At 41.0% G+C, this 24156-nt stretch overlaps 1 protein-coding gene across 4 annotated transcripts in view; it reads right to left on the reverse strand.

Annotated features, from left to right (window-relative positions):
• MGLL (monoglyceride lipase) overlaps positions 1–24156 on the reverse strand; it is a 68599-nt gene that overhangs the window by 7834 nt on the left and 36609 nt on the right. For all 4 annotated transcript variants that reach the window (XM_085324379.1, XM_085324387.1, XM_085324373.1 and 1 more), the window contains 3 exons: positions 12009–12145; positions 10314–10424; positions 4259–4348 (listed from right to left, as the gene is read on the reverse strand). In XM_085324379.1, the coding sequence (XP_085180505.1) occupies positions 4259–4348; positions 10314–10424; positions 12009–12145 (338 nt within the window). The remainder of the gene's footprint in view (positions 1–4258; positions 4349–10313; positions 10425–12008; positions 12146–24156) is intronic.

Raw genomic sequence — 24156 nt, forward strand, 5'->3', positions numbered from 1 at the left:
CTTGAACTCCCTTTAACTGCCGGGTGTACCCTGATATTTTCAGCCAAATCTGTTGACTTTTCTTCAGCTTTTTAAATAAAAACACAGGGCTCCCCTAGCTACTTAGCAACTAGATCTGGGAGTTATTTGGCTAGATCTATGTCATAGCACTGCACTAAAGCAACACGACTTTGACATGTGTTTTTCCTATTTTTATTTTTTTTCTTTTTTCTTTTTTCTTTTTTCTTTTAATTGAAGGCAACAGATGAAGGACTCTAGGTGAGGTGGGCAGGTGGACTGATAGAAGTTCCATTCCCATGGAGTAAAATAATGTCAATGAACTTACGTGAGTTGGCCCCTTCCTTTCCCCCATACAACGCTATAAATGCCAAGRGATGACCTAATGGGCTTCTTTCTTTCTTTTCCCTTTCTTAAAGAACAGGAATTTTCTGGCTGCTGAGCAGCCAACCAATATTTTTGTATAGATGATGGGAGCTGAAAAAAGAAAAATCCAATCCCAACCAGGATTGATCAGCACTGCAGGAGGGAGGATTGTAGTCCCTGTGAATGAACAACAGTCAGAAGTTCAGTGCATGAGGTGAGTACAGAGCACCAGGTTGCCTGAGAAAAGAGGGAAAGATAGCGAATGGGCTTTATCTTCTGGTGGGAAAAGGTAGCAAGAGAAAAGCCTTGCACAGTGGAGCAGCCTGGGATGGAAAAAAAAAAGAGGTTTAAAGAATAGCCATCTGCATCATTTCCTATTGTAAACTTTAGCTGTAGACAGAGTTCAGAGAACGTAGGGCTGATCTTCAGCATCCTGCAGGATTTCTCATCTGCATTCTTGCTCTTATTCCTTATTATACTTCTTCCTGACCTGCTTCTCTCACTACCTATGCTTTCTGGCTTTCCTTTGTGGGCACTAGAAAATTGCAGCTGACCTCCTGCTCCTGTTCGTTACATGCCGGTCTCAGAGCATGTTCCCATGCTGAAGAGCTAGCATGGCACGGTCACCTGAGGAATAGGGACTAGGCATGTCCATGTCCCAGTCCCCACTACTGACAGGTAAAATGGTTTTACTAAAACTGCCACAGAAGGATTAATTTAAACCATTTCATCCATGGCTTTAAGCTTACAAACCAAACCAAAACAAGTAAATAAATAAATGAGAACATTTAGGAGTTTGTTGAGATGACTGATCTACACTTCCTGTTTTGTTTTGTGACCAAGGTGAGTTGGTGAGGTAAGCTGTTTTTCTTTTGTAATTCTAAGATAGAAACAACTATTACGGCTCCTGCTGTGCTAGGTTTCCCTGCTTAATGTTTTCATCTTTGTTTTGTATTTTGCTCAGCAATAAATTCATTATAAGGCACCTATAGCCTCACCCTATGTGAGGGTCATAGAGTGTGTTGGTGTAATCAGTGTATATATATATATATATATATATATATGTACTGATACTGATATGATCCATCAGAAGTATAATCAGTATACTTCTATACTGAAGTCAGTGGGACTATTCCACTGAATTCAATGGGAGCTAATGAAGATTAATGGGGTAAGAGAGTGTCCCTGAGACCTTATTCACCTTGGAAGCGGGAATGGGTTTTTACGATTGCTTCTTGCTCCCTTCTGTGTCTCTTGCATTTGATATAACAATAGACTAAACATCTCCATACTATCCTGTGTTCCAGTCCCTACACCCTGAGGCCAGCATGCTGGGAACAGAAGATCATCAGGAAATTCTTGGCTGACATCCCAAAAATACTTCTAGAGAATAGAAAGTTGGTCTGGCAGAAGAATACATTTAACATATAAATAATGGATGTTTCCAGCACAGTGTGTGCTTTGAAGCTGCACATCTTGAGACTGAAAGTAGGATGCAGTGTGTGTCAGCGGCAGCTGGAGTACTAAGATGATGTGTTGCTTCCAGTAAGTGCCTGGAGCCTCGGGTGCTGGGGTTGAAGATGGTCAGGAAGGCATGTTACACTGCAACCGACAGCTAGCTAGGGCASTTGTGTGTTGATTTGCAGGCATGCCAAGCAGAACAGTGAGGAGGGGTTTGTCTCATTTTGAAGACTACTCTATTAAAGTAGATGCTAATGAAGCAGACCTACATTTTTAGCCACTTCAGGAGACTTGCACAGAATAGGCCAAAGGTAAGTTCCAGACAGGAGCTATCACATGAGATTGGACAGTATGGCTAGGGCTGCTCCATATCAAGGGAAATGTCAGCAGAAACAACACTTACAGAAAATTATTGAGACTTGCAGCATAGAGCAGTAGGAGCAGCAATAAGTAATTGGGTAGAAAGAAAACACAGTAACTTTTAAAATGGACTATGTCCAGTGGTTGCTGTGGTGATTCCTAAAATCACCCCAGCAGCCTAAATGGAAAAATCTGGACAGTATTGTGCACCAGGCTAAGAGTGCTCATTGACACTTTTCTGAGTACATTAGGATGTGAGATGCTTGTGTCCTGCGATGCTTTTTGGTGCACCACTAGCACCTCCCAGCAGAGGAATCAGATGTTGGAGGCAAGTGTGTTGGGCTAATTGTCATATAGAGAGTAACATTCTCAAATTCCTCTCCTCCTTCAGAACACAGGTCACTTTTATCTTCTAAATGCAAATGCAGGAGTGAAAACTTTCCTCTGTGYGTTGTTGCTGAATTAGTTCTCTAATTTAACTTATTATCTGAATTATATGCAATGAATTACAGCAGGTGAATGCAATTAAGAAAAGGTTTCTATAGCTTGACTAGAATCAGCCTTCTTCCCAACTACATATTTTGTGCAGCCTTGTACTGTACTTAAGAACATATGCCATACTGCATTTCAATATACAGTGGATTTACACCAACACACTCTATGACATTTTCCCAGGACCTACTATACATCTTTCTTCTCCAAGCTTCTTGAATCTCTCTGCTTTCAATCCAGTGAAAGATTATGCCCTGTTCATAGTTAYGGAAACTGAAGTCATTTGACCAAAAAATTCTTTGGTAGGGCCAAGAAATATCCCCTAAAGCCTTGCGGCTTTTCTGCAAAGCTCTTTTGCCTTCCAGTTTACTGAATGGGCAAGTCCACAGATTGAATGTGCAAACAGAGGTTGAATACATTGTACTTATACAACTGCTGACATTGTCTTTGCTCCTGATCCTTTCAGCTTCCATTYTAATGCTGGTATAGCTGCCCTCCTAGAGGAAGGCATGAGCAGCATGAGAAATGATAGCCTCTTTCGGCGAGATGCAAGCTGACACGGGAGCACCTGACCACAGGAACAACTGACTTCCTCTCTCCAGACAAAGCAATTTCATTCACTTAAAGTTCGTGTCTCTCTCCGTTCTCTTCTCCCACAACAGTTAGAAGGAAAAAATCTCAGTATACATTGCTGGAGCAGTTGCTAAGGCATCTGGGTTTGCCAATGATCACATGAACAGGCTGCAACAGTTATTACTGGAAGTGTGCATGAATAGGAGAAGAGTCTCAAGCTATGGCCACACTGAAAAAAAGAATCACCCTGAAGCAGATCCATTCATGATCACAGTGGTGGAAGCTGGAATTAGTTTGTTCAGTTGCAGCTCATTGAAATRTTATTCTGAGGTGCAGAAAGAATACGTCATTTATTCAGAAAGGCTGTAGCTGGGCCAGAACATCATCCTGGAGACCTTATGGCAAGGTCTTTGGGGCAAGTATTCTCTTCTTTGGTATTTGAATACATCCAGCACAATGCAATCCTGGTTTGTAAGCAGGGCTCCACAACACAACTTAATACAAATCACTACGACTGTAGYGTTCTGCATGGTATCCCTGCAAAGAGCAGGGTTGGAAAGTGTGATCTTATCAGTGTTTACAATCTGTATGAACTATTTTTGCCATTGTAATGAGCAGTGGTGGCCTATGGTTCCCATGTTTGTTACYATAAATGTAGCACGGGTATCTGCTATGTTTTGTGCCCAGAATGGCCAAAGGTGCATGCTGCACTGAAAGGATACACTGCTGATTTCCAATGGGGAGCCAATTTCTCTGCTTASGTAGAAAGAGACATGGCTCCATTGACCTCAGAGATGTTTTACCTTTTTACATGAGCAAAGAGCTTGCCCTAGTGATTTAGCAAAACACTTTTTTTTTTTTTCCCCCCCTTTTTTTTCCTTTTTTTCTTTCTTTCTCTCTCTCTCTTTTTTTTTTTTTTTTTTTTTTTTTTTTGCAGCACTTTTTTTTTTACAAAACTAGGACTGCATACCAACTCAGCAGTGACTTTAAATGGCATTAAGATTCTCACCTCCTTCTTGTTCCGGGAAATTGCATTTGGATCTATTGATCCCAGGGACAGGTTTGGGAGAACAAAGTTGAGCACTTTAGCTGCAAAAACCTGTGGGAGAGGAAAGCAAGTAGTTARAGGGCTAGTTAGAGCAAGAGAGAGAAAACAGAGTGCCAAATTCTCAGCTGATAGAAATCAGCACTGAAATTAAGTAGTAAAGAGATATCAGCTGCCACTGGTGAAGATCTGTCCTATATTTAAACCATTTGTCATAAAGGGAAAGGATTTAAACTGCTCCTGGAACCAGGCACTGGATGGGCTAGTTTGAAATGCTTTCAACTGTCCACTTGCAACATCACAACTTCATTGTACTTTTCCTTTTTCTCATTCTCAAGTTAATTTCAAAAAAGGCCTCAGTTAAGCACTTCCTTAGGAAAAAAAAACTGTCTCCATTCTTCTGTGGGGCTGGGTTTTGTTGTTACTAGCCTTTCCTTGCTGTCACAGTCCTGATTTCAAGCTGCAGAGCATAAGTGATATTCTGTGCAATCTGCAGTAGTTGCCTAGGCTGCACTCTTTTCGATAAGCATATTCTCAGGGGAGCCTGCAAATAAACAACAGCAAAATGTGCATGCATTGGCTGAGGAAAGCTATTGCTCRCTTGTCTCCTGGGAATGAAACACAAAAGCATTCAGCAGCCCAAGTTTGAGACCTCTGGCAGAAGAAAGGGTAACATATTTCATTTCAATAGCAATCTACAAGATCTTTCATAACAGGATTCTGCTCTGATCTTTGATAACTGTCTTAATTAAGTGATCACCATTTAAGTCAGAAAATACAAGATTAGTTTTTATTGGTCTATTTTATGGCCCTTTTGTGCCCACAGTTAGTACTTGTAAGGTGTACTGTCACCTATGTTCTCTGTTTCTGCTGATGAGCAACACTTCTAAAGCACTCTCTAACATTTTAGATCTCAGATGATACATGACAGAGTAATTATGACATTAGAGGAACAATGCAAGGCTGAAATCAAAGTCGTCCACGACTCAAAAGCAGTAAAGACTTACAGCAGATTTGAGAACACCACTGTGCTTTGGGGTGGATATGACAAGGAAATTGCATCAGTGTCTGCAAGTAGATCAAGCCCTTCGCTGACTATGATGATATTGTGTGGGCAAAATTAAGTTCCACTGAGGTCCTTGGGTTTGGACCAGTTAAAAATGTATCAACACAGACAAGTATGAGTTTACAGTGCTAATTAACAGGAATTGGGTTTTCTTTGGTTTGTGTTAATTCCAGGTGACAATGATTTGGGGAACACATATTTATAAATTCTATGCAAGGTTATGGACTATGTGACCTGTGATGTGTTAAAGGACAGGGAGTCAACTATGTTCTGATAAGGCTGTAACACCTTTGTCTCCCTCAAACCATTTACAGTGACCTAGGTACACGGCAAGTAACTTTAGTTATCTAGCTGAGGTATATAACTTAGAAATAAAATTGTCCTAGGTTCTCTTAAGGAGTGTGGAGAGTGAGAGAAACAACCTCCAGAGCGCACATAAGATCTGAATAATGATTTGGAAGTGCCTGTCTCCAGAGATTATCATGACAACCTAAGGCAATTAGGCAGCCCTAAAATTGGGGTCTGAGTTATGCTTTCGGGTGAGTTCTAATGCCTAATGATTGATTACTCAATGGAAAATACCTTAGCTTAAGAGGTTAGCTGGTGACTTCTCAATTTTTTTTTTGAGTATTGGCCACAAGATCAATATATTGGTATCAAAAACACAGATATTGAGGTCAAGACTGCACATAAGAGACAGTAAAAGATGGCATGCTTTTTAGATGGGGTTTTTGTTTACTTGTAGATTCAGCTGAAGAAGGAAGCTAGTTGGCATACTCTAAAATTTCAGAAGAAGCTGTAAGTTTGATGGGGATTCTGCTCTGTGTCTGCTTGGTGCATGTGAATATTTATATCCCCAAAGATCTGCAATAGAGATTTTGCAGGAGAAGCATAAATATGAAGCTTTTCCTCACATGAGCAACAATATACCAGCCTACCAACATGCTGAAGGTAGCGAAAGTGTGACAGGGAAAGGAGAACTCAATACATGCCTTATTCTCAGAGTCTCCGTCGTTGGAGACAAGCTAGACAGCCTTTTGCCAGATTCATTATGGCCATTTTTCTATTCTAATGATATAGGCTTATCATCAAAACTTCACAGGCTAGTGATGACCATGACTGTGACGTGCTTTGGAAATGTTCCTGAGATTTTTGCACGTTTCTGGAGTTTTGCCAAATGGAGTAACTAGCAAAAAAAACTGCTGAAGAGAAGAAATGACTGATTCTGACTCCAAGTATAGCAGTACACACTGGCATGTTGCTGATATCAGTGAAATCATTTCTGGTGTCCAGCTGTACAAAGAGAAGAACCAGCCCCATATATGGATATGTCAGATACACCTACACACATGTATACTCCCTATATGCCTAAAAATAATTATTACTTATGTGCAGACAGACCTAATCTTGGTCAAAAGAACTGATTGTGACAGGACTCTGCTACCATTCTTGTAAGAGTTTTCATATATGCAGAAAATGCTGCATTTCCTCTCATGTTTAGTAGGGCCTCAAAATTCAGATGCAATTTTGATGATTTTTGGAATCAAGGTCATGGCCAGTGGAAAAAAAAAAGGTCCATGTTTTAACCAGGAGGCCAAAAGGTTTCCCTGAGCCTTTGTTGATTTTGTGAGCACTCTGGTATCATTTATGACACGTTGGTCTTTAATTAAAAGCTGTATTGTTCAACTGCTGGCTATAYGTGATACCTGAAGAGTTTATCTCCCTGTTGGTTCAAAGTGGAAATGTCAATTCTTGAGAAAATAGCTCCCAAATGGTCAAGAAAAGTTAAAACAATAGTAGCATTATTACTGGTTGGGTTGAGGATGATACTATTGAGTAATGGTTATTAAAACTGTTCCAGGCCAACAGAATCATTGAACAGTTAACAGATAATTCACTGTTCAAATTCAACTCTGCTTTCTATGACAAAAATCCCAGAGAAAGATAGAGAGCTGAACATTGCCTCTTGCCTGGAAGTATAATTTAAAGCTGATTTTGTGGGTTTTGCACTAGTTTAACTATATGGGTGCTCTACAGCATAGACCCTTTTCTTCTGCATAGAGTAATCCCTGTTCTCCCCCCACCTCTGCATGCTTATTTCTCTCTCCCATGACCTCTGCTCACTAAACTACTTGTGTGAATGTTTTTAAGTTCAGTTACAGATGAGCTGGAGTAACAAAGATGCMATTTTGTTCAAGCTAGCCAGCCTTATGTTGACTGAGGCAAAAATATCCGGAAGAGACACTTAGATGAGCTACAGTGATTACCTTGGGAGCTGCTGGAACAGTCACAGCAGGGATGACATACTGCCATGCCTGGACTACCCATACCAAGCTATCCTATCTATGTTTGTCATGACTAAAACATTTCTGCAAAACTGGAAAGACCAGAGAAAAGTCAAACTTTCTTGCAGTTTGACTATATCTTTAGAAACAGTCCTCTGCATTATTACTGTATGCAACTTCAGCCTGAATGACTGGAGCACTAGTCTAAGAGACTCTCACATACTGGAAGAATCTGATGTTCATTTAGGTTGGAAAGCCATAGCTCAGTAAAGGCTAAATGGAAAAAAACAAAAGGCAGAGAGACTATTGCATACTCGGTCTTTAAGGCATAGGCTGGATGCTAGTATAGGCTTAATCATTCGGGAACATTTCTTAGGTTCCTAGGTTTCTGAGGTTATCCTGCCCACCCAATTTTAAAGTGTTTAATAGCGGAAGTTCAGCAGGATATACACTTCTACTGTTATTCTACCATTTGTCAGCACATGTAATTCATGTCTTTTTGCATCCTTCCAAATTTAGAAGATTTGGAGCCAAGTCTTGTCCAGCTTAGTTGAGAAGACAAGGGAGAAGGACAGCTAGGTCCCTTGCTCCTCAGTGACTTTGGAATGAGTAGGTAGGTGCCTCTGTTGGGACACAGTATTTACAAGCTGCCAATGAAACTGTTTCTGTAAACAGCAGAACTTATTTCTCCTGCATGCATTCTGTAAAGGCACGTCCCTTCTGCCACGGCCAGGGCTGCTTCAGCAGTGACTGAAGGTATTCCTAACACTAACTGAAGGACTCAGCATGGAATGTGGCCCACTATTATTGTTGCCTTGAGCCCCCGTTTGCTTAGRCCAAGTTAAATTCTTGCTTAGTTGGAAACTTCCCCAGCGAGTGGATGAATGCAATGGTCCTTGGGAAATGGCTCAGGGCCTAGAAGTCATACTAGTTCCAGGGGAAGAGCCAAAGCCTTTGTATCTCAAAGGCACAAACATCAGTGAAAYGTCTTTTGGCTCTCAGAGGAAAAAAGTGCACAAGTGTTTTCAGCTCCACTTTCTGGGGAAGAGTGGCTTATACAGGAATACTCTGCCTGTTATCATTCCTTCCTCTCGTAAATACCTTTTCAGCCCTRTGACTGACTTCAGCTAAGTTTGACAAAGCAAATACTTCAGCGATAATTAATTTTTCAGTTTTGAGAGGCAACAATAAATATGAGAGAGAAGGAAAAAAAATTCACTGTGAACTTGTGTTATTGCAGATAGGAGACTCTCTAGGAAAAATACCCTATAAACACTCCCCAAATACTTCAGTTAAGAGATTAGAATTTCCTATATTGAAAACAAGCAGCTATCTGACACTAATCTGCAGGAAATCAGATTTTATCAATACTAGTTCCCACAGAACTTGTTAGCCTTTATTTCTGTAAGGGTTCAGCATCTAACAAAGCAAAATATACAGCTCCAGAAGTGGAAAACTTTTTTCCTGTTTTCCTTGACTTCACTAGAAATAGAAGCTTATCAGTATCTCTCAAATTTAGACCCTACTTGATTTTTTTTTTCTTTTTTAATCATTTAGTCTTTATCCCTTTCCCAAGTAAGAAAAAACAGGAGCACTGGTGCTCATGGGATGTTTATGCAGATTCAGACATAGCCTCACCTGAAAAGAATCAGCTACCAGCATCATAAAAGCACCCTTCAGTACTTTGAATCTTGATTTGTAGCCTCAGCAGATAGCTTAGGCTAGAGGAGAAGATATTATGGATTATGCTGAAAGCCTAAGCGATGTTTCCTTTCTCTCAGAACAGTGAAGTAGGAGAAATAGTTTAGAAGTACATTAAAATAAGAAGCTAGAGCTAGAAAAAGAGCCTAGGGATAAAGGCTAAAGGAATGAGAAGTGTGGGAATGAGATGTTCTGTTCTTGGCTTAACTGACCCTTCCCTTTACTTCCTGTTTCTTTCGGGATTGTTGTTTATTCTTTTAGAAATTCAGAAATGAGGGGAGCAAAAAAGAGATGAGGGGTCAGTTGCCCAGCAGAATTTCCCTGGGGAAGGGCAGCCTGGGCAGCGCAAATTTTCATCAGAAATAACTCAGGAAAAGATATGTGAATAGGAGGGGGTAAAGCCTAGCTGTAAACTGAAGAAGGTATTTTTCTGTCTGGCAAGAACCAATTATAGTACCAAGCCAAATGGGATGCTGCTAGGGCAGTAATTCTTTAGCTGGAAGCCTTCTTTGAGGGTGCTGAAATATTCCTGGGACTGAAGAGCTCTAGTTTTGTTTAGAAATTGGTCACCCCCCAAATACCAAAAATATCCCTGGCCTGACTTAGCCAAAGCCCATGTTGCAACTACACCAGACTCTGTATGAGTCAGGAAGAAAACTGTAGGAGAAGGGAAAGGACAGCACTGTGTGGGCTGCTAAAGGGTGTGGTGAAGAAAGCACAGTCTGCTACCACCTCCTCGGGTGGCATCATTCTCTGACTCTTATTTAAATAAGCTCTCCTGGACTGGAGTTCAAAACTCACTTCCCCTCTGAAAAGTAAGTGGGAGTGTGGGGGAAAAGAAAGGTATTGACTGGCATCCAGGTGGTGCACATCTAGTGAGGGTTTTGCATTTTAAAGATAGAGGTCTTAAAGCACTTCCTTCAACAGAAGAGAGAAGTGACTAAATGCAATGCAGGTGTGCTCTTACCTTGATGGGTGTGGCGACTTCTGGGCTGGCTGCCACTAAAGGGGAGATTAACAGCATGCCTGAAAACTCACTGGGTCTCTCACTAGCTGTCAGAATGGAGATGGCTCCCCCCTGTAATGCAAAAGTAACAGCCCACATCTTAATACAGATGCCAATGTCTCATTTACGCAGTAATCCTGCTACTGGAAGGGTTTTAGACCAAACAACCAAAAGGTTCCTCCCCCAGTGAGATTGCAATGTGGTCAGAGAGGAAGGCTAGAGGATTAGGGTCAGTAAAACTGAAGAGACTGAACTAGGCTGATTTTTGTGGTGGAAAATAGATCTGGTTTCTGCCCTCATGCTGTAATACCCATCACATCACACTGAACAAAACTGTGTGCAATATCAATGAACTCACTAGGATGCATTATATCCTCCTTGCTTAAGTGTGCTAAGAAGAAACTGTCTAAATGGGTAGTTCAGGTGGAACTTGAAAAATAAGTTGAGACTAAATGAGTGGGTGAGACTGGTGCTGCATGGAGGAAAAGGGGACATGCAAAGAAGTGAAGCAGGGCTTGCTCTGTACCTGTGGCACAGCTAACACTCAGTGACAGGAAGGCTCCCATCTGCAACTCTAAAATAATAGCTAATTACTCAAAGTTAAATATTCTTCTCTTCAGTGTCCCCATCCTCTTCCATTCTCCAGYGGTGTGTCCACAGCTAGACAGTTAAAAATCCAGCGTGCTTACAGTTTCCTTTGAGCTAAACACTGGTCAGGCTGGGTCCTCCTGTGTGAGCCCAATAGTGGATCACTAGTTGGGGGTGGGGAAGAGCAGAGGAGAGGAGGGGGATTTGGCTGGCTTGCTCAGGAAAGTTCGTAGAGGATTAGTTGCCAAGGGAAATATTTGGTGAACTTCCATGCTGCTGAGGAACCAGGGGCTTGTTAAATGGAGCGGCAGCAAGAAGAATCTCAAAGACCTCACTGGGAAATTAGCTCCTTGTTACAGAGGCTTTGGAGCACAGTGAGCACTTAAGAACATGCCATGCGTTCTTATGTAAGAACACTTGTTTATCTGAGCATGGGCTGAATCCCAAAGTACTTATTCATTTTTCTCTTCTCCGGGAAGGCAGGGAGAGAAGATCAATGACATCAATGGGAATATTACTAGCTTGAATAAAAGGATTTAGCCCGTGCTGTCAGAATCAGACTTCAGATCTGTTCACCAACTCAGTGCCTTTGTTTTTGCAGCCCTAATCCTTGGTACATTTTTCTGTAAGGTTGTTTAACAGAATGAGGCTACAGGGAATTTTTGTACTTCATCCTTGATCCACTTGCAAAGCTTTGGAGGGCTTAACCTCCTGCTTACTGGTTAAAATGAAAGGAGAAATCCAATGCTACAGGGAGGTGGTGGGATTTGGTTAGGTACCTACTGTGAGTGAATGGTCCTGTTAAAAAAATAGGACCATTGTTGCAAACAGCACTAATTATGGCCATGATCCAGGTAGAAAAGTTAAGGACTGACAGTATTCAAGACAGATCTTAGAGATAAAGGCAGGCTGGTAAATCACACAGTGTATGAAGTGGGTCAGAAGCTTGCTTGTAGTTTTGTTTTTCCTTCTGTGGGCTGAGTTACTCCTTGTTGTCCAGAATAGTACTACTGTAGTGTGGGACATATCCTGAATAGTGGTAGAAAGTGTAGAGGAAAAGGTGCTTACCATGGAATGTCCCAGAATGAGAATGGGGAGGCCAGGATGCTCTTTCTTCATGAGATCAATGTGCTGCAAGCTGTCTCTGATGAAGATGTGGAAATCTGACACAACCATGCGATCACCCTCACTCTGCCCATGGCCAACTGCAGCAGAAAAGGAAAGCACGCATCTAAGTCATTCAAAGCAATGGTTGCATTCAAGAAAGGCTTTATCAGAAACACGCCTGTTAGGCTTTTACTATCTTAACCTTCTCCTGCAGCCAGCTCTCAATAGGAAGAACTGTAGAAATGCAAAGGATGCTGCACAGAGGCAACAGAGGAGCTGTCTGCCTTGCTGTACAGGTAGAAGGTCACTGCATACTGGCCCTAGAGATCATAGCTACTGGAGTCTGAAGGCTCACCACACAGTAAGAATTGCAGTGTAGAGTCTTGGCAAGAAATGGAAATTTCTGAAAACTGGATATGATCACTATAAACTTAACAGGCCTTAGGTATAGCCTTTTCCAATACCTCAGTGTATATGAGCTTTGCAGCATCCAACCTGTTCCCACTACTACTCTAAAGCACTGCGTAAGCTGGAAATCTTCTCTGCTAGCAGTTCAAGAGCTCTTGGCTGAGGATCCCAAGTGTGAATCACTGCAATGCTCTGTAATGGAAATACATCAAGTGGCATGCTCCTCCTAAACAAGTGTTAATGCAAACTATATTGCACCTGGAATGCTGTTAGCTTATTCTGTATCTGGGAATTATCTTGTCTGATCAAAGAGAAGGAAGAAACTAAAACTGGAGATGATGAGTTGCTATGGAAACAGGTATCCCTGTTAAGAGGTGGAGTCAGCAATATCCATGAACACTGTCCCAGGCAATTTTGAGCTTGCAAAGGCTTGAAATGAAAACCTTCTCTGAGAAGCAGTTTGTACAATTTGTATGACCACATATATCTACTGTTATCTATCAAGAATAGAATTCTTCCCTAAAAAGAGTCTCTTTGCTTGTTTCCATCCCATGCAGGATGTAAAGGGAAACTGTGAAGGGGAAAACCGCTAAGAAAACCRTATCAACATGGAATTAGGTGCAGGATGTCTCAAACATCTCCTTCTTACAGTGTCTCTTTAAGCCTTCTAGGGGGATCAGCTGTAGGAGATTTTTAAAGGCACGAATAGGCAATGACTTGTTAAAGGGTGTTAAGTGCCTGATAATTGTTTATAAGGTACCCTCTCTAGTGATCAGCAAAGAAAAGCATTGCCTACCCAGCCCAGCAGGTGAAGGCTTTTCAGTTAGATCTGTTAGCAATAGTCAGATCAGAAGAAATCAGTATGTCTAAGCTAAATTTTTTTGCAAACCATCAAAAAAACAGAGCCACCTCCTAAATTAGGCAAAGCTTCTAAAAAAGACCTGGACAAAATATGCCCTATCTAAGAAAAACTGAATACAAAGCTTGCACTTATTTTGTCTTGGCAGGTGGTCTTTAGAGCTGGGTGCCATGGCAATGAACACTAAAATCAACCACAATGTGAGGTAATCAACCACAGGTGTCATGATGGTTAATTATAAATACCTGTTACTGGTTCTGCTTTCTATGCTCACTCTCCAGTTCTATTTAAAATACAGTATAGCAAGTATCTTTCATGGATCAATGACCAGAAATAATCTGGAAAGCCAGTTAAAGTAAGCATTGTAATAGTCTATGGAAGTGAAACTGTCTGTGGGGCTACTGGAGCTATTTACTTTAAGCTGATTTTTATTATAGAAAGAAGACAGAAGGTAAGTTTTTCCCAAGCTTTATACACATTCAGTTTACCTGCTTTGTGGAGTTCAAATGTTTTCTCTGTTTAATATTTAAATTTCAAATTTAGTAGATTAAAAGCAGTTGAATAGTTCAGAGAGAGGAACCCTTTCTCTGAGCAGAGCTCTCCACCTTCAATTTTCTTCTTATTTATTTATTTTTTTCTCCTTTCTGGTAGTACTTGCACTTGCTTCTAAGATCTCTTTCTTTATGACACACACACAGACACACACACACACACACACACACACACACACACACACACACACACAAATATATATATGAAAGCTGATCAAGCAGAAACAGCAAACCTCCATGGCCCAGGTCTGCATATGGGCCATGACTCTGTTGTAGGGCTGTTAGGCTTTACTCTCTTTCCAGATGATACAGAGGCAGGTCTGGAAAGCCTCCTCAGTCTTCAGCATGGATAAAATTACCTGGTCCTATCAAAAAATAATGATAGTAACAGCAGGAAAATTCCCTGGTTCTAYCACAGAATGACCATGCTGCTGACATCAGTGAAAGTTATGATTGTAGGAAGCTGATACCTGTGCAGTAGCTGTGACAAGCAAGTCACTGGATTTCCCCCTCCCCTTTTTTTTTAATTACTTACCTGATGAACTTGCCTTTTGACCCTGCTTTTAACTCCTGAGCTACTGTTCCCCATGCAGATGGCACAGAACAATGYCTTGGGGGGCAGTTTGCCTGCACACATTAGAGGAAGGCCACTTAAGTATGGATTCTTAGTCTTTGTATTGATGCTGTCCCTATTGCTTGCCCAATGTTAGCCAGATGGCATTTCTAGGTTGTGTTCTTTTATTTTACTACTTTTCTTGCTTCCCCTCCAAGGAACCAAACTTGCTCCAAAAGATAACTTTATTGAAAGTTTGAATCTCCCAGATGAAAAGCTCTTCTGTTAAATGGAAGGCATCTGCACAATCGAACTTTGATACAGTCAAGAATATCAGCATGTTTTTCTCTGTGTGTTTTTTTTTCTTTTTTTTTTCCCTTCCCTTCAGAGCTATTAAAAATGAAAGATCAGGTGCATCCTTGATGTAAACCTATTTGCTATAGGTTTTTACTGAGAATGAATCTGCCTTAGTGGTTCCATAGTGCTGGTTTCAAGAAAGCTGGTGCAGGAGGAGGGGGTCTAAAGGGAACTCTCCATGAGACCCAGGAACTGGAACTAACTACAGGCTGTTCAAAACAGAAGTGAGACAAGGGCAGCTCAGAGAAGTGTCATGTGTATCAGAACCCCAGGAGTTCCCCTTAACTACTCCCCTCCTGGAACCTCTAATTTAAAGAGAGCGATGTCTTTATGATGAGGCTTTTGAGATGTTCATCTGTAAAGGGGTATGATTATCAATGCAGATCTGCATGGTACACTTGATTTTTTTTTTTTTGAAATATATTGCCTGGTTTCATGTCTAACTTAGGTGGTTCATTGCTAATAATTGTGTATCTGTAGTGGCTCAGTGATTGACTGTTTCAGGTTGTGTGTACTGAGATAATTATGGGTATCCTTTCCTATGTGTAAGCCTTTAAAAATGAGAATCTACAACACTTTTAAAACTCTTTTTTAATTGCAAATGTAGAATTAGGAGATCTAAGCCTCCCTCTCCAGCCAAACACACTACTGCAAAATAACACTTTGCTCAAACAAGGTCTGAATAAAGACTGCAGGGATCTGTCCCAATATGTAATACTTCTTATTCTATTTTGCCTTCTGTATTTTCTGCATGAACTTGTTCAGATTGCAGCTCTACCACTGTAGAGATAAGAAGAGTAACTCACAATCAGGTCTATTTTGAAAGCAGGACATAAGAGCATGATTTCATCTATGCTTATAGATCCTCCAAAGCCACACACCTCTCTTGATGTTTCAGAGATATTTCAGAGATGAAACATTTGAGGTGTGAGGGATCTGGGGACTGCATTATCACCATATAGATATCACTCTGCCTGCATRAAGGATCCCTGTGGTCCTGCAAATGCATACTTTTACAAGTCTGTCCATTCCTTGAGTCCCATATCCTTTATACTCTTGCTCTTGCAAGCCACTCCAAAGCAGTCAGACCTTCAGCAGACATCTGTTCACTCTCCTCAAAGGATTTTACATACTGGTCAGACTGGAGATATTCTAAAAAAATGTAAACAAAAAGCATGGTGAAATTGGACAGTCCCTTCCCTTCAGTACAGGTCAAATGGATCTGACTCAAGAAACGAGTGTAGCCCAGCCCTAGACTTACTGGACAAATTCATTCACACAAGGGGACCCATGCCGTGCGCTTCACCTGTCGCTCTGCTGTTGGCTGCTTGCTGATGATTAATTTCCGGCATGATGCCTTTTTGCTGGGGCAAAATTCTTCTGCTTCAGCAAATTCTGTTATCTTAATTTCATCCTGTTCTTCTCTGCTTTCTTTTCCTAGGCCTTGTCTACCCTCAGATATTTGCAGAATTTGGTTCTCACACCCAGCTTTTATACAAGCCATAAGTTACACGTATTCCTTTCTCTTTCCTAGATGCCAAACCCTCCATGACAAAAGCACGCACTAACCCTAGGTTGCTCAGATGAGGAACRAATTGCTTTTCAAAGCTTCAGTGGAATGTCTTGCTGTAGAAGATGAGGTGACAGAGGAAATGCAAGGTCAAATGTTGACTTCAGCTATGCTGCTGTAAATTTACTCATTTCAGCAGTGTTTCTTAAAGCTTACAGTCATAGGAGAGCAGAAATTACAAGCCATATTGTTTTTTCAGCCTTTGCTCCCTCTTTATTATGGAAAAGCCATAAAATGGAGTGAGAGGACATGAAAAAATCTGTCTAGGGAGTAATAAATCTCTAGGCAGAATCTGGATCTTGACTTTCCTGTTTTTTAGAGGTTTGCAGCTTTTGGGGAAAGGGAATGGTTTAGATCCATTTCTACTGGACTGGTGAGGACACGATCTCAAATGTCTGAGGTCTGAAATGTTGTCTCTAATCAACTGACGGTAGAAACAATCAGGAAGAATACAGACCTGGACTCCTGTTTCACACAGTGTATTTATTTTCCTCTCTAGATGTATAACTCCAAGAATTTAAAGTGGGAGAACCACTAATAGGGAGGGTTTGGAAAAGTTCAAGCACTTTAGACTTACTACTCTCTCTGAGCATAAATACATTTTAAATTGCAAAGGCACTAATGAAAAAGCTTGGATCCAGAAATTTTTAGAAGTAGTTAAAGGTGAGAACTGTCACCACTGCAAAGTCAATTACTAATCTGCCACAGTCAAAGAGCTACTCTTGCATCACAGAATCCTGCACCTAAGGGAAACTTCTTAATTATGTCAGAGGGGACCATCAGCAAGGCTCAGTGCAGTAGTAACAGATTTAATAAGGCAGAGCATGGATGCAATTCAGTTCCCAAAGGAGCCRTGGAAGGCTAGAAAATGTAATTTTACTACTTCAGCACTGGCTCTGCAGTAGCAGCAGGTAGCAGTACATCATAGTACTCCTGTTGCCATACTGAGCAGTGGTGTAAAAAGGAACAACTTTTGTTACAGCCTACACTAAGCTCAAGCTGAAGATCCTCTTATTTCACTGCCTCCCTGATCAATAATATTATTGGACAGATTTTTCTGACAAGTCCATTTGATACAATCCCTAAATACCCTTCAGGAGGTACTAACRTGAGTATTACGTATTTATCGGCTCTTTGAATGACTTGCTTTATTCCTGAGGACCTCAGTTTTCTGCCCAAAATCTGAGAGGGAAGTGGCTCCTAGCTTGTGCACATGATCGTTGAGCCCATTAAGATGGGCCCATCTAGCCCTCACCCTTCTTTGTTCCTCATCCCTCTGAGCAGGCAATGCTGTTGCAGGAAGACGTGACAAAAACATGTCCTTCCCTGCTGCTAAACTATCCGAGTTAGGGAAAAAAATGATAATTAAAGGATCTCACAGACGGTTTTACTCTGCAGGTGGCCCAAGTGGAGTAGCAATACTGGCCCTCGAGCCTGTGGGAGGATGATGCTGATGACAGAAGTTTGGATGGCTTTTCCAGTGCACAAGGTGCGTATGTGCCAATCTAATCCCTCTCCTGTGACCTTTATAAGTAATAGCATGTAGCAGGCTTGCTCAGGTGGGGGCCCTTGCAGTGATGGTATCTGACAGGTTCACAACAAGGCTTGCGATCCTGCTGCGGTGGGAAGGGACTACTTCAGTAGCTCATAGTGATATCYAGCCCCCATGGACTGGGAAATGGTGCCCCTTGTTAGACCCTGCCTTCTGTTCCACCACATACTAAATGCATGCAGATTTATAGGCAAAACCAGCCAAATCCACAGCATGCCAATACAACTGTCATGCCACAGACCTGCTAGGATGTTTCTGTCTAAGCCTTCAGCCTATACCTTTGAATTTCTCTCTGCATCTTCTTGCTGCCCTCTGACYCATTTCTGTGCAATGCCGACCATCAGCTCGTGGAGATGTTAGATATGACACTGCAGATGTTGAAAGTGTTTAAACTGGCACTGGCAAGAATGGTTAGGATATAATGTAATGGTTATATTTAAAAGCAGGAAAGGAAGCAGATAGTTTTTAGGGGTGTTTTAGGTTTGGAAGGCAGTGTAGCAACATTAACTAAGTAGTGTTAGAAGACATTACGGCACTGGGTCTTCTACGTCTGTTCTTTCAGATATAGCTGATGTCTGTATTAGGGAGATTATTTAAACTCCTCTAAGAACTGTGCTTCATTGCACCTGTATAGCATCCAGCACTGTAGGGTGTCATCACAGACCTTGGTCCTAGGTTCTGCAAGAACTAAAAGTAATAACTAAGTCTAATTCTGGATTGTAAGGTAGCATAATCATACAGAGGAAGAGCTAGGAAAAAGCATATACAAGGAGGATGTGGGTGAGATAATACACAAGATGGCACTAACAAGGGGTGTACATAGCAAATGACACGTGAAGCCTTGATTTTTCTGGTTGGATTTTTTTTTAAGGTTTAATAATAAAAAAAAAAATAATGAACTAGTAAACACTTGAAATTGCCAGAACAGTTAACTACTGAACAAACTATACTTGGTTTATAATGAATCTAGTACATATTCTTTTCATCAAGTGAGCAAAGTTCATTAATTAAACATACTGGACTTTGAAGCTCCTGATGTTCAATTATTTGTTTAACGAGCAGTACATCTAATCCACTGTTCAGCCACACAAACAACTAAAGCAACAGGAAGAAGCTTCAAAGCAGGACAATCAACATCTGGAAAAGTCAACAGACTGTGCCTTTGTCAGTAACATGCAAAGCAAATGTTCTACTTGCAGGCACAGGAAGCACCTCAGATTCCACTGTAAAGATTCCTACTCAAAAAGTTGGTTTTCTTGCACTGAGAACACTCTTAAAACAGCAAATGAAAAAGGAGCTTGATCCTTTTTTCTTCCACTGTCTGTCTTTTCCCATTCYTTTGCCAAGGCAAAGCTAGTCCATGGAACGCATTCAGTAGGRTCTACTGCCCATAAAGATACTCTTCCCTCTGCATTACCATGATAGCATCTTTCAAACTTTAGTGTCTCCCTCCTTACAATTACCATGAGGTAAGGAATACTGTTTTCCCAACTTTGCATATAGATGGAGACCAAAGGCAGTACAGAGATAGCTGAGCTAGCTGAGAAGCAGACCAAAGGCAGTACAGAGATAGCTGAGCTAGCTGAGAAGCAGTGTAAGTTGTCCCAGGATATGCCACATTACCATGACTCTGTTCCTGCTGCTGCCTAGGTTAGCCGATCAGAGGCCATACTGCAGTATTTTGTAGATACACCTTGGAAGCGAGCTTTTCCAATGGAGGCACTGAAACAGTGTCTGTTTGACCTAGCCTTAGCTGTGCCCAATCTCTCTCATCTTCTCCCACTGCTGGTTTCCACAAGAAGGAAAACCACTGCTTAGGCTGGAAAGGAGAGCTGTGGATTACCCATGATCTGGACCAGCAGGAGCCAGGACCATAGAGTAAACCTGCTCTACAGTATAGACAAGCTTTAGACTCTAAATGTTTGATAGAAGCCTACTGTGTAAGGTGTTTGCAAGAGGACTACTTCCCCAGTCAGATGGGAAGTCCTGGAGACTGAAGGGAAAGAGTTTACCCTAACCACTAGTTCCATTTTTTTTTTTTTTGCTCAAGGCTCTGAAATATATTTCAACACATGCTTATCCTTAGTAACTCTTGTCCACTTTTCTATCTGGACAGTCCTTGGCATCCAGCTGTGTACATACAGTGAAGATCCTGGGTTGTCCATGGCAATGGGCACATAAGACCATTAAATATGGTACCCAACAGAAGCATCTCCCCATCTTTGGTGTTTTATGTACTAACCATGTATGTAAGAATTGCAGATGGATTCTGTCTATCTCATATCAAAAGAGGGTCTTGTCTAGAACACRTAAGTCCATCATCTTCCTTTTCTTTCTTAAGATTAAGAAAATCATTTTTCTTTCACTATTTGCTGGACAGGTTTTCTTCTCTTGCCTCACACAAAGAGTGCAACAAACCGAAAGCCTCCTCCCACATCAGAAACGCATTTGCAGAGCCAAGTTATTTTTAGAAAAGTACACAGAGATATATATTGTTCGTAGTCGCAGTTAAAGAAAAAAGAAAGAGGCAAATTTCTATACCAAAATTATTTGTGACTTATTGCTGGCATGCAGAGAACTAATGTCATGCTGAAGCCAGTTAAAATCTTTTCTGTAGTCTAGAAATGACAAACAAAATGACCTGGTACGTATCAGAATAGTCATTAATTTTGTCCAACAAGACAAACCGTTTCTGTCAACGTTAAGAGCCAAATTATGTCTAATGAATACAAGCATGGTTCTTTTGGCTTTAGAAGACTTGCCCATTTCTTAAACTGTTGCTGAATTTGGCTCTGAATTTCACTTTCTTAAAAGTCTTCCTGGAACATCTTGCTGCTCACGAAAACATGCTGAAAAAAACATCTGAGTGTTGTGTTGTGAAATAATGAGTACTTCATAGGCTGCATTTACAAACAGCAGTCACTATGGCCAAAATAAAAATATTGTAACTATCTCCTAGGATATCTTACAATGAAAGGGAGCCAAGACACTACGAAAACCTGCGCTATCACAGTCATTACCTATGTAGTTTGTGTTAGTGTGACTGTCTCACACTTTCACTGCAGAACCAGTATTCAGCTTTGGAGTGTCTTGTAGAAGTTAAGGCTCATGAAAGAGAAGAGTATAGAATCCATTTACTTTTCCACAAAACTCATATGCAACAACATTCCACTTTCTTTCTCATCTCCTTTTGCAATGGCACCTTCCAAGCCAGCCTGCGTATTTTCTGCACGAACATTACTGTAAAAGGCAGCTGAAGGGAATGTCCTCTGCCAGGGTACTGGGATCAATGGTTTGAAAATGCTGCACAAAGAGGACACAGATAGTTGAACAGCTGTTGAGTTCCACTGCAAAAGAGTTTCTTTTTGATGGTGGATGAAGTGATTCCTATCTAATCTCTTTTCCCAGGAGATGAAAACCAAAATACAAATGTAACATATATAATCAGTGATGCMAACTGTATGGTGTCTCTAAGTAGTTTTATAACCAGGAAATAAGTGGTTTTATATAAGCTACTGTAATACTTTTCAGCTACTATTCTTGCAATGTTGAACTGAGATTTCTCTGTTTCCTGAGGAGCRTATCAGCCTGAAGTATAGAGAGGACGACTTTGTCTAACATCRTAGTTGGTCTTCGAAGACTAACTCTACGAAATCTGGGGTGACATAAAACCAGTATCAGCTGTCAGTTACTGCATAACATTTCCATGGACTTTGATGAAGTTAATTCAGGTTTTCTTATATACTGCTGATCTCTTAAGAATAGTGTAGGGCCTCTGTTGTGCTTTCTACATACGATTTAAGATTTAACTAATGGTACTGAGAGTTTCACACTCACTAGGAGTGAAGACAACACCTTTGTCGCAGCCAAGGAAAATCTGCCTGCTAGTTTAACTTATCTTAACAAAAATATGTATAAAGGATACTTTTATTCTATTGCTTTAGCACCATAAAAATCCAAAAATGGTGCAAACTTTATTTTTCCCCATATGAAAACAAGGATGAAAGTCCACTTGCATTGCATTAACTTTCTGATCCAAGGTCCAGCTTTAACATGCCTTCAAACAGCTGTGACACCAATTCAAAATGTCAGGATTTTCAATGAAAAAGCCAGAGCTGCAGTGGAATAGCACACTCCCCTTCCCCTTTGCTGCCCATTTATTCCAAAGCATTGCTGGCATGTGGCTTGGCTCTCCAACACGCACATGCTATTAAGTCCTAAATGACAGCTTGTTTAACTAGAAAACATTTCCATTTTTCCTTAACAAAGGCCATTCATTTCTTGCTCCTCTGTTTGGTTAAAGACGGTTTCATTTGCCCTGCTTGAAAGTTTGCACAACCCGCCTGATTGTTCCCTTCCAAACAGTGCTGCAAGTTAATGACCCACCTCTTGATCTCTGAGCAGGGAGCCTTGCCCAGCATATTGCAAGATCATCAGCAGGCTGGTTACATTGCAGAATCCATACATGTGGCTTGAATATTTTTATGCTTGAGAAAACAACAGAATCTATTAATCTCAGGAAAGAGAGCCCTAATTCTTCCCTGCAAACACTAGATTAAGCATCAAAAAAAAAGAAGAAAAAAAAAAAAAAAAAAAAAGAAGAGGAAAGCTAGAACATGGGAACTTGTAGTAACTTCTTCCATGCTGTTGACTGATGTCTTGGGGGACAGGCACAACTCCTTTTCAAGCTATCTTCAAAAGGTTCCCATCCATGTAGACCACCCAATGGGAACTCACATCAGTAACAAAAATAGTTTAAAAGAACCGTTCCTCACCCAGTTTATTTATATATTAAAATAAACACATGCTGCCACACAGAGCAAGGGCTCCCAGTGGGTTCTGTTTAGTCTATGAGATTCTTGGCACTAGAATACATCATTTCTCTATTCCAAAACTATCTTGGCACTGTTTTTCAGTTATATAATTTTTAAGCAACTGGCAAGGGAATAATAACGATGCTTCTTAAAAGTGGGAAATATGTTTGAAGACACTGACAAGGTGTTTTACAAATTAATCTGCCATAAGGTAATTTGCAAACCAGAACTCCCAAACTCTTGCATTAAGGATCAGTTCTCCCCATGACTGGTCTGAAGGAAGCTTGGAGTAACATCTTTCCCATAGAATTAAGGAGATTTTTGCTTTTTGCTTCACTCATTTGCACTGCCACATGGCAGTGGTCTTGTGACCAGGTAGTGCTACACTCATCAGACTGGATTTGTCCCCATTCCTGACAAGATGTGAAGGAAATATCACTCTTCTAAAGTTGACAGCCTTTCACATCTATTTTGCACAAGCTTATTGATATACTCTCTGAAGAGCAGGTAGAGTATTTGAAAGAAGGGTAAGCTTTTCTTTCTCCCCCCCCCCCGAGTACATGTCTTTTCTTAGACACTATCAGAGCTGACTGGGATCTGTTTTTCCCATCAATGCAATTAAAAAAAATCTTCTGATTAAGCAGGCCTGACAAGGAGTGTTCCTGGGTGGGACAAAACTGCCTGGTGTGCTAGAATAGAGTCCAATGACTGCCAGTTGGCTCACGACCGGGTGGTATTTACATGGCGCAAGTCACGGGGAAGCAGCATGGCAGAAAATAGCTCTACTAAATTTGTCTTGCAGCAAAACTGTCGTCCTCTCTTGGTACAGATTGATTTCAGTGCTATTGTTTCAGCTGCTTTTTAGTATTTGGTATCGTTTTCTCTGTATCACTCCTCTCAGCAACTCTAAAATCCTCACAGCGTATTTATTTACCAAGCAAGTCAGGATCAAACAGGCAGGTTACTGCTGTCTGTGCTCTATTGCTCATTTAATACCACAGCTGCTTAACAGTAGACAAGACTGTTTCTTGCTGGGTCTGCACTTTAGGAACGACCCACAGGTACAGCTGTTGAGCTGTTGAAGATTAGGGACCTGTATGTTGCTTTTGGGCTATACAAGCTAGTTTTTAATCAGTCATTGAGGGAATGTTTGCAGCTCACAAAAATCTTTCTTCAAAACCCTTGTCGGGATGGGTGCAAGGTTCAGGAAAAGGCATGGCACTGTAGTCAAAATAACAAGATAGTATCAGACAGTATCAGTTCAGAAAAGCCCTGAGTCTTCTCTGCCTCCCCCCAGCCCTCAGCCGAACCGAGCATAAACTTGGCACCACTAAAGATCGCGCTGCATACTCCTTAGCATTAGACAAACTGCCAGGGTCTCCCAGCACTCCTTCTCTTTGATAGATTCAGAACCATAAAATAAGTGCAGTATGGAGAATCTCAGT

Source organism: Rhea americana, unplaced genomic scaffold (assembly GCF_003343005.1).
Source record: "Rhea americana isolate MKP2758 unplaced genomic scaffold, rheAme1 scaffold_120, whole genome shotgun sequence".
Taxonomy (NCBI): domain Eukaryota; kingdom Metazoa; phylum Chordata; class Aves; order Rheiformes; family Rheidae; genus Rhea; species Rhea americana.